At 44.4% G+C, this 13,151-nt stretch overlaps 1 protein-coding gene across 4 annotated transcripts in view; it reads right to left on the bottom strand.

The window, feature by feature from the left end:
• Positions 1 to 13,151, bottom strand: part of TACC2 (transforming acidic coiled-coil containing protein 2) — a 158,489-nt gene that overhangs the window by 134,609 nt on the left and 10,729 nt on the right. Inside the window, exons 1-3 of one of the 4 annotated variants that reach the window (XM_066600875.1) lie at positions 4,991 to 5,112; positions 4,689 to 4,747; positions 2,091 to 2,153 (exon numbers count right to left, since the gene is read on the bottom strand). In XM_066600875.1, coding sequence (XP_066456972.1) covers positions 2,091 to 2,153; positions 4,689 to 4,724 — 99 coding nt within the window. In that variant the 5' untranslated portion in view covers positions 4,725 to 4,747; positions 4,991 to 5,112. Of the gene's footprint in view, positions 1 to 2,090; positions 2,154 to 4,688; positions 4,748 to 4,990; positions 5,113 to 13,151 lie in introns of those variants that run through there. The other 3 variants (XM_066600874.1, XM_066600872.1, XM_066600873.1) reach the window with 3 other exon arrangements.

Below are 13,151 nucleotides of genomic sequence, written 5' to 3'. Positions count from 1 at the left end.
GCTGTGACAGCTGTGGCAGAGGATTCCTTTATCCCTGCGGTCCCCGCCAGTGGGTATGAGCCCTAAGCCATATTCACCCCTCAGTCTAGAGTAGGCGCCCCGGTTCTTGCTACTCCTGTCCTGAAAGCAGTCTGTGCCTAAGACTGTTCTGCCAATCACAGGCTTCAGCGGTTACGTCCCATTCATGGCATTTTTGCCATTAAAACCCAATGGCACTACGAGTAGTATGTGACCGCTGCAGCTTCTTCTGGCAGGGATTGGGGCTCCTATGCTGCACCATGGTGACCGGTATGTACGTCTTATTTTTTAGTTTAGACCATTACCTGTCCATAGAATATTTTGTACTTTTTTGCGCACGCAGGCCATGTTCATATGCAAGCGTGACACCCCCCGCCATGATTTAAAGAGGCTATTTAGCTTAATTAGGTCCAGATGTTCTTTTCCTCGCGGTTTTGTGTAGCATTTTGCGCATGTTCTTACGTGTTGCGTGCACATTTGCACACCTCCCATAGACTTCTATGGGACCCTTTGGTGTGCAAATATGCAGGAAAATAGCCTTATTTTTTAGTGGATGCAAATAAAGGAAATGAGAACAAACCTATTGAAATTAATGGGTTCCATTCTCTGCGTTTTGCACAGGCAATTTTTATGTGCGTGCAAATACGTCCATCTGAAGAAGTACTTTGCACATAAAAAATACTCATTTAACCCTTTCCAATCCACTGTCTGATGTCTGAAGACATTCTGATTGAAGGCTGTACAGCTCCGATGTCAGAAGACGTCCGGCAGGGTATTCTTGCTGTAGATTACTGTCCGCTCTGTATTCGGGGGCCTCTTCAGCATGTTCCATATCGCAGTGCTGGCTCTAGCCAGCAGATGGTGCCATTGTATAATGGCAGAAAGAGAAAGCCCCCTAGGAAACCCTGAATCCAAAATTGCAAAGGGTTAATGCACAGCCAAAATACACCCGTGTGAGTGAGCCATACAGTACTACATGCTGCTTTGACTCGCTAGCACAGGTTGGTCAGTGTCTTAGGGCTGCGACAGATAAACGTAGGCACAGATACGCTTGCTGTAACGAAGAGTATTTGCGCATGAATAATGGCTGTACTCCGACTCACACCCTTGCCATTGTTCTTATTAACTTGCGGTGTAAAATGCAGAAAGATAGGGCAAGTGCAGGAATGGTGCGTGAGAAACACACTCATGGGGCAAACCCATTGAAATCAATGGTTTTGACTCATCACGTTTTGTGGGCTTGAGTTTCGCATGTGCAAAAAGCCTAGTAAAGTCCAGATGTGTTCTTTTTTTTCGCAGTTTTGTGCAGTGTTTCCAGCATCCCCTTGGGTATTCGCCCACCTCCCATAGCCTTCATTGTGGCCTTTGCTGCGCAGAAAACAGTAAAATAGATCCGATCCTACTTTTTTCTGCGCATGCAAAACAAGCTCATAAGAATGAACCCACTGAAATTTTCGCTGCGAGGCTTTTCTGCTTAAATTTTGCATCACTGCGCCTGAAAAATCGCAAGCGCTTCCCATTTACTTAAGTGGAAAAAATTGCATTGCGCTCGCATGGCATGTGAATTCCATGCTATGCCATGGGTTCGAATCCAACCAAGGCAACCTCTGCATAGAGTTTCTATGTGCGCCTGGCGGTTACATGGGTTTCCTCCACTGTAGTATATGGTGAGGATTAAGTAATGAAGAAGTACTTAAAGGGTTTGTCTGGGACTGTTTGCATTCTACTACGAAAGCCTGTCGCTAGAGAACTCTGCCAATCACCTGATTCCCGACCGGGGTTGGTATTGCAGGTACAATACCCAAAGAATTCAATGTAAGCTGTGCCTGCAGAACCAACTGGGGCTGTGGGCAGCGCCATCTGAGGACAGGTCATCAATAGAAAAAAATAGACAAGGTCCCGGACATCCACTTTAAGTGTAGAGCCCCTTGGGGCAGATTTAGTGCAGAAGTGTCATACATCTGAATTGGGTTTGCTTTGGCGACAAGCAGATGGCGAGCGCATTCAGACGAAGGGGGCACTCACAGAAATTCCTGCAACCAATCTGCCATTATTTGGGGTATGACACTTACCTCCTGGATGTCCTCAGGGGGCGGCTGTGTGTTGGTACTGCTAGGGCTAGGTTTGGGTTCCTCCTGTAATGAGATATTGTAGAAGTTATATACATGCACATATATGTAATACCCCTTCCAGCGACATAACACCCATGTGCTTCTGTACTATCTGGGATAACTTCCATCCAGTCGTCTGCGACCTGAACTTTAGCTCTATGAAACAAGTTAGCGTAATTCATCTGTCTGCCACCAGAGGGAGCTAGACTACAGTCATTATTACTACTGAGCAGTCAGCCGCAGTTTTCCCACTATTTCCTGTAGAACTTTAAAAAGTGTGTTATAAATGTAAAATTGTGTTATAAATAAATGCGGAAAATTGGCAGCATTTCTGCTACGTGTAAACACACCCTCAGCATTCTACATTGTGCTATTCCTCTGTTATCGCTCTCGGAAATGTATGACTAAATTGACAACTGGGTGTTACCATTTGGAGGTGTCCCTCCCCACAGTTTGCACTGATTGGAAAGTGTCAATGTGTTGTACGGGTAAATACTCTCAAATGGTAACACTCAGTTGTTAATTTATACATAATTTCCAGGAGGAATAACAGAGGAACAACATAAGGTTCAAAGAAAAGATGCTCCAGAATTGGACAGAATTTAGCAAGGGGGCTGGTAAAGCCTGATTGTCGCTGTATCCATAGAGGATAAGAGATCATGTATTCTCTCAGGGTGTGTGTGAATGTTGCTCCAATGGTAAGGCCCTTTTACATGCAATGATTATCGTTTAGTTTATCGCCGGATTGAACGAAGCGATAAAAGTTCAGTGTAAACACTGCCAGCGACTGAGCGATAAACAATAATTCATTTGCTTATCATTTGGCGTTCAGTTACTGCGGCATAAAAATGACGTGGCGATCGGTCCGAGTACAAGGACCTTTAAATGACAATTCTTGGTGACCCATAATGCAGTTTCCTTTGCAGGAATTGATGCGCTGGGCCTGAAGAAGTGAAGCGGCCGCAGTTCGGTTTTGTAGCGCGCGGTTGGTACTCCGAAGTGTTGGATGCATTCGCATTACTTGCTTCATTTGCCCTGATTGATATTCCGTACTGGTTTTATTTGCTACTTTAGGAGTCGTCGCCCTGTTTTAATTACCTTATAAATGTAGGTGTGTTGTCGTTGGCACGATTAGGGATCTGTCACACAGGACAGAATAGGCCGCACGGCGCACCACGAGCCACGCTAAATTCTAACCCAAATCCACAGGCGACCTGCAGATGGTGATGTAAAAGGGAAAAAGGCTTAACCCTTTCAATCCAATTTGTATCCTGGTTTTCCTAGGGGGCTTACTCTTTTTCTGCCGTTATACAACGGCGCTATCTGCTGGCTAAAACCAGTACTGCATGAGGTGACACATTGAATAGGCTCTGACAGCAGAGAGGCTGGCAATATACAGTAAGAGAACCCAGATGGACGTCTTCCAACATCAGAGCTGTACAGCCTTAAATCATAATATCTTCAGAGATCAGACAGTGGATTGGAAAGGGTTAAAACCTGCCTGCAATCCAGGTATCAAAATCCTCTGTTAGACCTGTGGATTTCAGACCGGCTTTTCGTGCGTATTTGTATGCGCAAAACTTGCGTGCAAAATACTCAGGGAGAAGAACCTATTGATTTCAATGGGTTCACTCTCACTTTCACGCATGCACAAAAAAAAGCGCGACATGCTCTATCATGGTTCGCATTTGCGCACCAAAGGCATCAAAGGAGTCTATGGGGCTGCACAAAATGACCTGCGCAATTCTGCAGAGAAATTGATAACACGCCTGAAGGAGCCCTTAGTGTGGAATTTTGCACCTGTGGATTTGGCTGCGTCCGGCAGCGTAATTCTGTCCCGTGTAAAAGATCCCTTAGGACTACGAAGAAGCGAACCTTACTATTACTAAAGGATTGCTGTTAGCGCTTCTTCGCATGCGCGTATTTGAGTGCACAATACGTTGAGAATAGAACCTATTGATTTCCTTTTTTTGAGCGTGCATTTCTCACACGCGCAAAAACATGCTATATTTTGTGCACATTTACGCACCAGAGCACCCCATGGAAGTCTATGGGGAGTATCGCAAATATGCACGCGATACACAACAGGATGCCCAAAATACAGCGCAAACCCACGGGGAAAAGAACAGGTCTCATTAGGCTAAATAGCCCTTTAAATCAGGGTTGAGGGGTGTTGCATGCACATATGAACAGGAGTGCGCAAAAAAGTCCAGTACAATGCGCAGACGCACACGCAAAAGTGCCTTGTTCATAGCGCAAATACGCGTAAAGGAGCCCTTATAGAATGCTACCGCTGCGACTTTAGTCTTCCTACTGCGATTTATGCTCACATTTCTGCTTTCGCCCTACAGTTGGCATAGGTGCTGGGAACGCCGCTGGCACACATGCCGAACGTATCCATAGGGCCCCATTCATCTGACGGAAGTGAGAAAAGTAGACTTTTGGCACCTGTCCAGCTCTTACAAGTTGGCATTGCACAAAAACCCCCTGAAGGTTCCTTGTGATGTGAATAAAGCCTAAAAAGGTCATTTCTTAAGCGAAGCGCTGCGGCGCACTCACCTGGGGGTCCTTATTGCGGCTGCTGTCATTCCCCATCCTGTAATGTTACCGGCCACAATCTGCAAGGGAAACAGGAGAAATGTGAATTCTATGATCAGTATTATCACAGACGGAAAGTATGACAAATACTAGAGGCGATGCCCTCTCGGGGTGTCCATCCCCTATCGTACCCTGGCCACCAGGTACCATCAGAGGGGCATTTAGACGCTGCACCCCATATGTCATCATGCCCCTCCCAGTGCTCAATACACTCACTGGAGTTTTCACAAAGTCCAGGAGATAAAAGATTTCTAACTTCTCACCTACTGAAGAGTTCCCATGCAGTGCTGAGTCTGCAGCGCTGGGTATTGCGGTGTACACGTCTTGGCTGGACGTGCAGAATTAATGCTGTTCTTCCTTCCTGCTGCACTAATCGGTAAAATACAATTATCATGTGGGATCCGCCCGTCATAACACCAAACCTGCTAAGCACATAGTGCCGCACCCGCCCCTAGCCAGGATCATCTGTCATCTGCCACCCATACAGCTGTAAAGCTACGATTCTGGGCTCAGATTTCACTTAGAAAACTTATAAAGTGCTTTTATGTGCAATAAATAAAACTTAAATAAGCACTGCACTTTGAACATACCCATGCTTATGTGAAAGCCAAGGCAGTAATTGACAAAAGTGCAAATTGCTTTATTTACCCAAAATGCTGTTTTTGTGCTGAAAAATCACTCTAAATGCTGGCCACTAGGGGTCTCCCTTCATTCTAATTTGCTGTCCACTGCCTGTTGTCATGTGAAATCTGTCTACAGCAATAGAAAAAAAATTACATAAATGGCCATATACTTACCAATGTACTAATACAAGAGGGCATGTAAATGCACCACATCCTTCAGCATGCAGAGAGCCAAACTGCGATATGGAGGAACATCTGTACAGGTGCACGGTACTGATGAATAACCACTCATACACCCTCCTTATATTGAGGGAACGACTTCTAAGAGTAGAGATACTGAGATTGGTTACAGGAAGTATGTGGGGAGGGGGTCTTTGCTTGCTACTGTCTCATGCTGCCCATAGAAGTATATGGAGAGAACAGACTGAGGAGTAGGAGGAGAGAAGCAGAAAGACTCACGCAGATGTGCTGCTGCAGCTAATTGTGTTTATTGTCTACTAAAATCACATGTACACTGCTCAGTACAGCTGTATAATGTCCTCTATGCAGCTGTTACTTATGAGGAAGTGCTACAGAGAGATATAAAATACATACTGCTCTCCTATGTGTTCAGTGTTTGGGAAACACCATAGCCGCTAGTCTACACCAGCTCAGTAAAGACTTAGTATAAAAGATAGAGCCTGCAGAGGGGAAAAGTGGTGATAAATGCCATACAATGGCCAAATATAGGGGGAACTTTTATTAAAAGCAGCATTTCAAATGCTGGTCTTCTTATTAACTTCTCTGGCGCACAATGTGCCTAATACATGAAGAAGCACGCGCCTCCTCATACATTAGGCACATCTCGATACGGCTGTGTGCCTACACAGAAATGTATGCCAGGTCCGACTTGGCATAGAATTGTGGTATGAGTTATGCTAGTCTCTGGTGGAAATGATACTTCAATGTGTCAGTCCAGAGTGGCTATGTAGCAGAATGCAGTGCAGACCGCCAAAAGTTCAAACATTTTTGCACAAAAAAGCCTTGCGCAAAATTTGGCAGCTTTATTAAGCTAGAAACTGGCATAAAGAGTTTCATGAATGTCCCTAAAAGTGTCACCCCTCACGTAATGTGTGATTGTTCTCAGTGAGAGAAACCAAGTATTCTTGTAGATATGATACCTTTTAATGGCTAACAAAAATACATGATGTTACAGCAAGCTTTCAGGGATATCGCCCCCTTCGTCAGGCTATTAAGTGAGACTAGTTTGGATGGCCGTGGACAGGCGGCCTAAAGGGAATCTTCAATAACGCAACAAAAATCAGAGGATGGATGTGTTGCCTTTCTGCTATTGATAAATTACGGGTGGGCCGTGAGTGCTGACGTGTTGTGGGCTGTGACATGCGTATTTGTTGCATGCTGCTAATCCCCATGCACTATCTTGGCATGCATGCACATAATGTACGCCAGGATAGTGCATGCTACGAGCATGAGTGGCCCAATAGAAATCAAGGGGCTACTATTGCATTTCGCCCGTGGGAGGATTGCACGCGCACGTGATGTGCAATGATAATACACCCACTTGAGAGCTGCCTAAGTTATGGTGCTCATGGGATGCATTTTTTATGCTTACCTGGGTCTACATTTGCGCGTGCCCACCTGTGGAATTCAACACGTGGACAGTGCAGCAAGCTCATCTCCGTAGGCGCTAGAGATGAGCGAGTATACTCGCTAAGGCACATTACTCTCCCTCTCTCCCCCCCCCCCCCCCCCCCGCTCCCTGCCGCAACTCACCTGTCACCCGCGCCGGCCCCCAAATCTTTAGAGACGAGCGGGGAGATACTCGGCTAAGGCACTACTCGCTCGAGTAATGTGCCTTAGCGAGTATACTCACTCATCTCCGTAGGCGCGCATCCCATTATTCTCTATGTATACAACATATATACCATTATTGTCTCTGATAGGAAAACCTCTTTAAGAATCTGTTTTTGCCACAACTGGCAGGCTCAGCATGTTCTAAGTAATGCACCTATTATAGCCTCCTACCTCTGGTTTTTCAATTTCGCCTAATAGAAGCCTTCAACATAGTGAGTAATTCCATGTCCCAATCTCGGTGTTAGGGCTAACCGCGCTTTCTCAAGACATTTGTCCTAAAATTGATTTATGTGTCAGGAAATGACAGAGAAAGTGTTTGATAGATCCCAATAATAATGAAAGCCCCTGTAGACCAGGTCCACACAGTGCAGTTGTTGCAGTTTTCATATACAGTAAAGCCTCTACTAGCATTGGTAAGCCGTCCGAAAGCAATCAGCATTACCTGAAACCGTTGCTTATCGGGGTAATTATTTCCATAGGAATCAATGTTAATCCAATTGATTTGTTCTAGACAGTCCTAAAAACACTCAAAAACCATATTTATTTTCCATTAAATGTAGTTTGAATACCAAAAATAATAACAAATGAATATAAAAAGACTACTGTAAAGAATAAATGAACATTTAACATGTTGTTGAGCATGTTACTGTGTGTTTTCTGTGGTGTTACATAGAACTGCAGGTCACATCTACTACATCATCTGTTCTCAGCGTTATCACTGTGTTCTCTATGCTGTTAAATAGGACTGCAGGTAACATCTCCTGTACTATAGTACATTATCTGTCCTCAGCGTTATCACTGTATTCTCTGTGGTGTTACAAAGGACTGCCGGTGACATCATTATCTGTCCTCAGCGTTATCACTGTGTTCTCTGTGCTGTTACATAGGACTGCAGGTGACATCTGCTGTACTACAGTACATCATTTGTCTTCAGCATTATCTCTGTGGCGTTACATAGGACTGCAGGTGACATCATTATCTGTCCTCAGCGTTATCACTGTGTTCTCTATGCTGTTACATTGGAGTGAACTGTACTAGTGTATTATCCGTCACCAATGATGGAGAAGGGTGGGTAGCATTAGGAGGAGGGGGAGACGCCAAGCAGGAGATCACGTGGGTTCAGCAACAAGGTCACGTGGGCCGGCACATGCCGGTGTTATTAGAGGCCACCAATGTTGCTAGAGATAAAATTTTGGCTAAAAACACAGTCTTACTCGAAATCGGCCTTAGTACTTATCAATGCTGGTACAGTTTTTTTGTATTTCCTTTCCTTTCCTTGCTTTCTAAGACAACAAAAAATACTGCAAAACTGCAGAAGTATAAACCTGGCCAAAGGGAAAGTCAAAAACCACCTATACATATGAGACTGAGACGAGAGACACTGCCATTATCACCAGATGTGTATGGTGACTTCCAGATTCCTCTGCCTTTACTCCTGGGCCCTTTTACGGACTAGGCTATATTAGAGTTGTATGTCTCTAATCCATATTGGATGATATCGCACTCGTTTGTTTTATTTACAGAGTCATAGAGTCACATCCCATCCAGCATGAGTCAGTGTATAACTCTGTATCCTCCAGCCAAGTTCCAGCAAGTGAGATTCCATCCAAGTCAGAAATGTCACATGGAGAAGAAGAAATAGTTTGACAACATGTAGCTAGTAGGACAAAATGTGATTGCTCTCATTAAGAGAAACCAAGTGCTCTTGTTGTTATGATACCTTTTAATGGCTAACAAAGAGAAATGATGTTTCAGCAAGCTTTCGAAGCTACATGGGTTTCTTCATCAGGATTGTCAAGCCAGATGAAGAAACCAAAGTAGTTTCAAAAGCTTGCTGTAACATCATTTCTTTTTGAAAGCCATTAAAAGGTATCATAACAACAAGATTACTTTGTTTCTCTTAGTGAGAACAATCACATGAAGAAGAGTCTCATGTGCTTAGAAAGTTAGTAGAATTGTGAGGTTATTCTAAAGTGGCCTATAATAGCATATCAGAAAAAGAAGGGCAAAATCAAGAAAAAAAGGGAAGATCCACATCTCGAGGCTTCTCACTAGCCAAGCCAGAAACCTGCTGCACACTGATGAGGTGCAATCACCTCGAAACAGCTGTCTGTGTATGGTTATTTTGGCTTTGGCTCACAATTCCCAGTCTTTGTTGTAAGGCTTGCCGCTGCAGAGATATTGCTCCACCTTGCTCTAATGTGACACTATAAGTATACTTAGGTGATAAATTCAGTAATTTGCTCATTTGGTAGCGTCCAGTTTAATTTACATTTACCCTAATCAAAATCTAATGAGAACCCGGAAAATGCCTATGCACTTTCAATACATGTTGAGCACCAGCTATTTTTCCTGATTCCCCTATAGACATATATGTTTGGACAAGAGCACATGTGTTTTCAATGGGGAAAGTAAAATAAGCTGCCGCCAGATCACCTTCTTCACTGCTGATTTTGCCATTGAATGGCACATTCCCTCTGAAGCCGTTGATTGACTGAGCAGTATGCACAATGAACAGTATGTGACCTCCGCAGTACCAGATCAGCGGAGATCAGGACTCATGCGTTGGGCAGGGTGCCACTTAAGGAGGTGAGTATAGCTTAATTTTTTTTTTCTGCTCCATTCCCTGCTCCTATTTTTTTTTTATTCCCAAACATCCCTTTAACTCCTGTTGGAACAAAAGATCTATCCCGCTGACATCCAACATAACTAATACTTTTTTCCGTTGACATCAGATAACAGTTGGGACATCACATACGCATGAGATAGTTGACCGATCCTGTCAAAATCAGCAAGTTTGGCTAACATTTCTTAGTGTGTCTGGGCACTCTTAAACTACTGTACTACTATAAATTTTGCACCATTTTTATAGAGTGTTTTGGGGTCGGAGTATAAAAGCAGGTCCTCAGTCTTCATCTTCCAGTTATGTGCAGTATCTCCATTGTATCAAAAGCAAGCCATCTAATTTGTGGATTATTTTGGCTGCCCATACATTGTGGATAGCTGTGGCCAAAGTTTAATAGCAGTGCTTTATCTTCCAAGAACAAAAGGATTGGGCAAATGAAATCCAGTTGTCCCATTCTTATCTCCCCCAATATCTGCCATTAGGGAAGATTCGGGAGACCCAGCAAAACTGGTGGCTTCAGGCAATCTACATCTAACATATATGGCCACCCTTAAAGTGAATGTCCACCATTGAGCACTATTTACTTCTTTTACCTATATGGGTTCTAAGTTCTGCATAGATACATTTCTCCAGAATTCCCTGGCATAGATACAGAATTAAAGCGTAATATTGGCTGTCTGCAGCCTCCACTAGAGGGAGCTCAGGAGTTAATTGTATACATTGAAAACACAGTATGCAGTAAGCTCCCTCTAGTGGCTTCTGCAGTCACCCTGCATGTTATTTTTCAAATCTACCTGTATTGCGGGGGATTGGAGCTCTCTAGCGGAAAACTGGAGCTCTGACTGCTGTAGATATATTAAGAAATTAGCCAACGCAGAATTTTCACTTTTTATGGTGGCTACCCTGAAAAAAAATATTGTAAATGCAGGTGTATTAGAAGATGATCAAGGAAATTGCTTCTGTGGAAAACCACTTTATGTAAGAGCTCCTTGAAATGGGAGTATTTGCACAAGTAGTAGGCAGAGAATAGAACTCATTGAGGTGAATGAGTTTGTTCTCACTTCTGCTCTATTGTGTGGATTTGCGCATCAAAAGACCCCATAGAAGCCTATGGAAATTGCACAAATGCGCACAAAATGCGAACAGAAATGTGTAATATACTGCGCAATACACCGTAAAAAAAAAAAAAGAACACATCTGGATCTCATTAGGCTAAATAGCCATTTACATCAGGGTGCTGTGAAGCCTCCCCTCCTGCCCCTATGCCTGGACAGGATATATATCTGACTTCCATCTCATGGACTGTAATATGGCTGGTAAATAATACCGCTCATATGCAGCATGGACAGTCACAAGACGTTACTGGATCGACTTGTCACTTGTGTAATGTCTGACTCAGAAATAGCTGAGAAGGCCTATTAGTGTTAAGAGTACAATTTAGTGTGGATTATTTTAAGGAGTGTCTCAAGTTGAAGGCTGTCAGTGTTGTAGAACAACATCTATGGGCACTTTGCTGCTGAACCGACGTCTAACCGCAAGTGTTCGGTGTGCTCATATTTCCAGGAAAATGAAGGTTCACACGTGGCTTACCTTAAATTGCTGATTATTTGTGCTGCTCATGATAACTTTGGACCAGGGACATAGCCAAAGTGTCACGGTCCCGGGTGTAAAAGTTGATCTTGGGACCCCCAGCTACTCTGCATGACTACGGACTGTGGTCACTCCCCAAAATACACACATGCTGTGTATATATATATATATATATATATATATATATATATATATATATATATATATATATATATATATATATATATGGATGGAAGTCGACTCTATGGGAGCTGGAAAGTGCTCCTGTAAGTTACAGGCTGTAACCCTTTCACTGCTGCTCCTCCCACAGAGGTGAAGTGGTGAGGACAATTAGTTGGGAGTTAATGTAAACCTTCCACTAAGCCCTGTAGCAGGTATAGCACATATAGGAGGGTTGTGGAGAAGGACGTATCTCACACTGCACCCACTGAGGGATTTCTGATAGACAACATCTTAGGGCCCTTCTGCAGTGACAGAAAGAAGGCAGCATAAATGTCTCCTTTGTAAGTTCATATGAGCAAAGTCCTGCAATGTTACTGGTACTAGAGCCTCCATGCCCACCCATACTACATCTTGTATCCAAGCTAGAGGCGGTACAACAGGGTAATAGAGCCTCCATGCCCACCCTATCACATCTTGTATCCAAGCTAGAGGCGGTACAACAGGGTACTAGAGCCGCCCTGCCTGCTCATATCACATCTTGTATCCAAGCTAGAGGCGGTACAACAGGGTACTAGAGCCTCCATGCCCGCCCATACTACATCTTGTATCCAAGCTAGAGGTGGTACAACAGGGTACTAGACCCTCCCTTCAATCATATACTTATATTATATTATGAAACCGACTCTGGACGCGACCGATGCTGCCAACTACCGACCCATCTCAAACCTCCCCTTCATCTCCAAACTACTAGAACGCCTGGTTTACTCCCGCCTTGTAAGTTATTTATCAGAGAACTCTCTCCTAGACCCCCTACAGTCTGGCTTCCGACCTCAACACTCGACAGAAACTGCCCTTACTAGGGTATCCAATGACCTACTGACAGCCAAATCGAGGGGCGATTACTCCCTACTGATCCTCCTCGACCTCTCTGCAGCGTTTGACACTGTTGACCACAAACTCCTCCTCAGTATGCTACGCTCCATTGGCCTAAAGGACACTGCCCTCTCCTGGTTCTCCTCTTACCTATCTGACCGCTCTTTCAGTGTCTCCTTTGCTGGCTCTACCTCCCCTCCTCTTCCCCTTGCTGTTGGGGTCCCCCAGGGCTCGGTCCTTGGCCCCCTTCTCTTCTCTATCTACACAGCCCCTATTGGACAAACCATCAGGAGCTTTGGCCTCCAATACCACCTGTACGCTGATGACACCCAGCTATACACCTCTGCCCGTGACATCTCTGCACCCTTCCTCCAAAACATCACCGACTGTCTGTCTGCTGTCTCTAACACTATGTCCTCTCTCTACCTAAAACTAAACCTCTCTAAAACTGACTTACTGGTATTTCCGCCCTCCACTAACCGACCTTCTCCTGACATCTCCATCTCAGTGTGTGGCACCACCATAACTCCTAGACAACACGCCCGCTGCCTTGGGGTCATATTTGACTCTGATCTCTCTTTTGCCCCCTACATCCAATCTCTGGCCCGAACATGTCAGCTGCACCTCAAGAACATCGCAAGAATCCGCTCTTTTCTCACTGTGGAGACGTTAAAAACGCTTATTGTCGCCCTCATC

The sequence above is a fragment of the Eleutherodactylus coqui genome, chromosome 4, assembly GCF_035609145.1.
Source record: "Eleutherodactylus coqui strain aEleCoq1 chromosome 4, aEleCoq1.hap1, whole genome shotgun sequence".
Classification (NCBI taxonomy): domain Eukaryota; kingdom Metazoa; phylum Chordata; class Amphibia; order Anura; family Eleutherodactylidae; genus Eleutherodactylus; species Eleutherodactylus coqui.
This window is presented reverse-complemented; position numbering and strand designations above follow the sequence as displayed.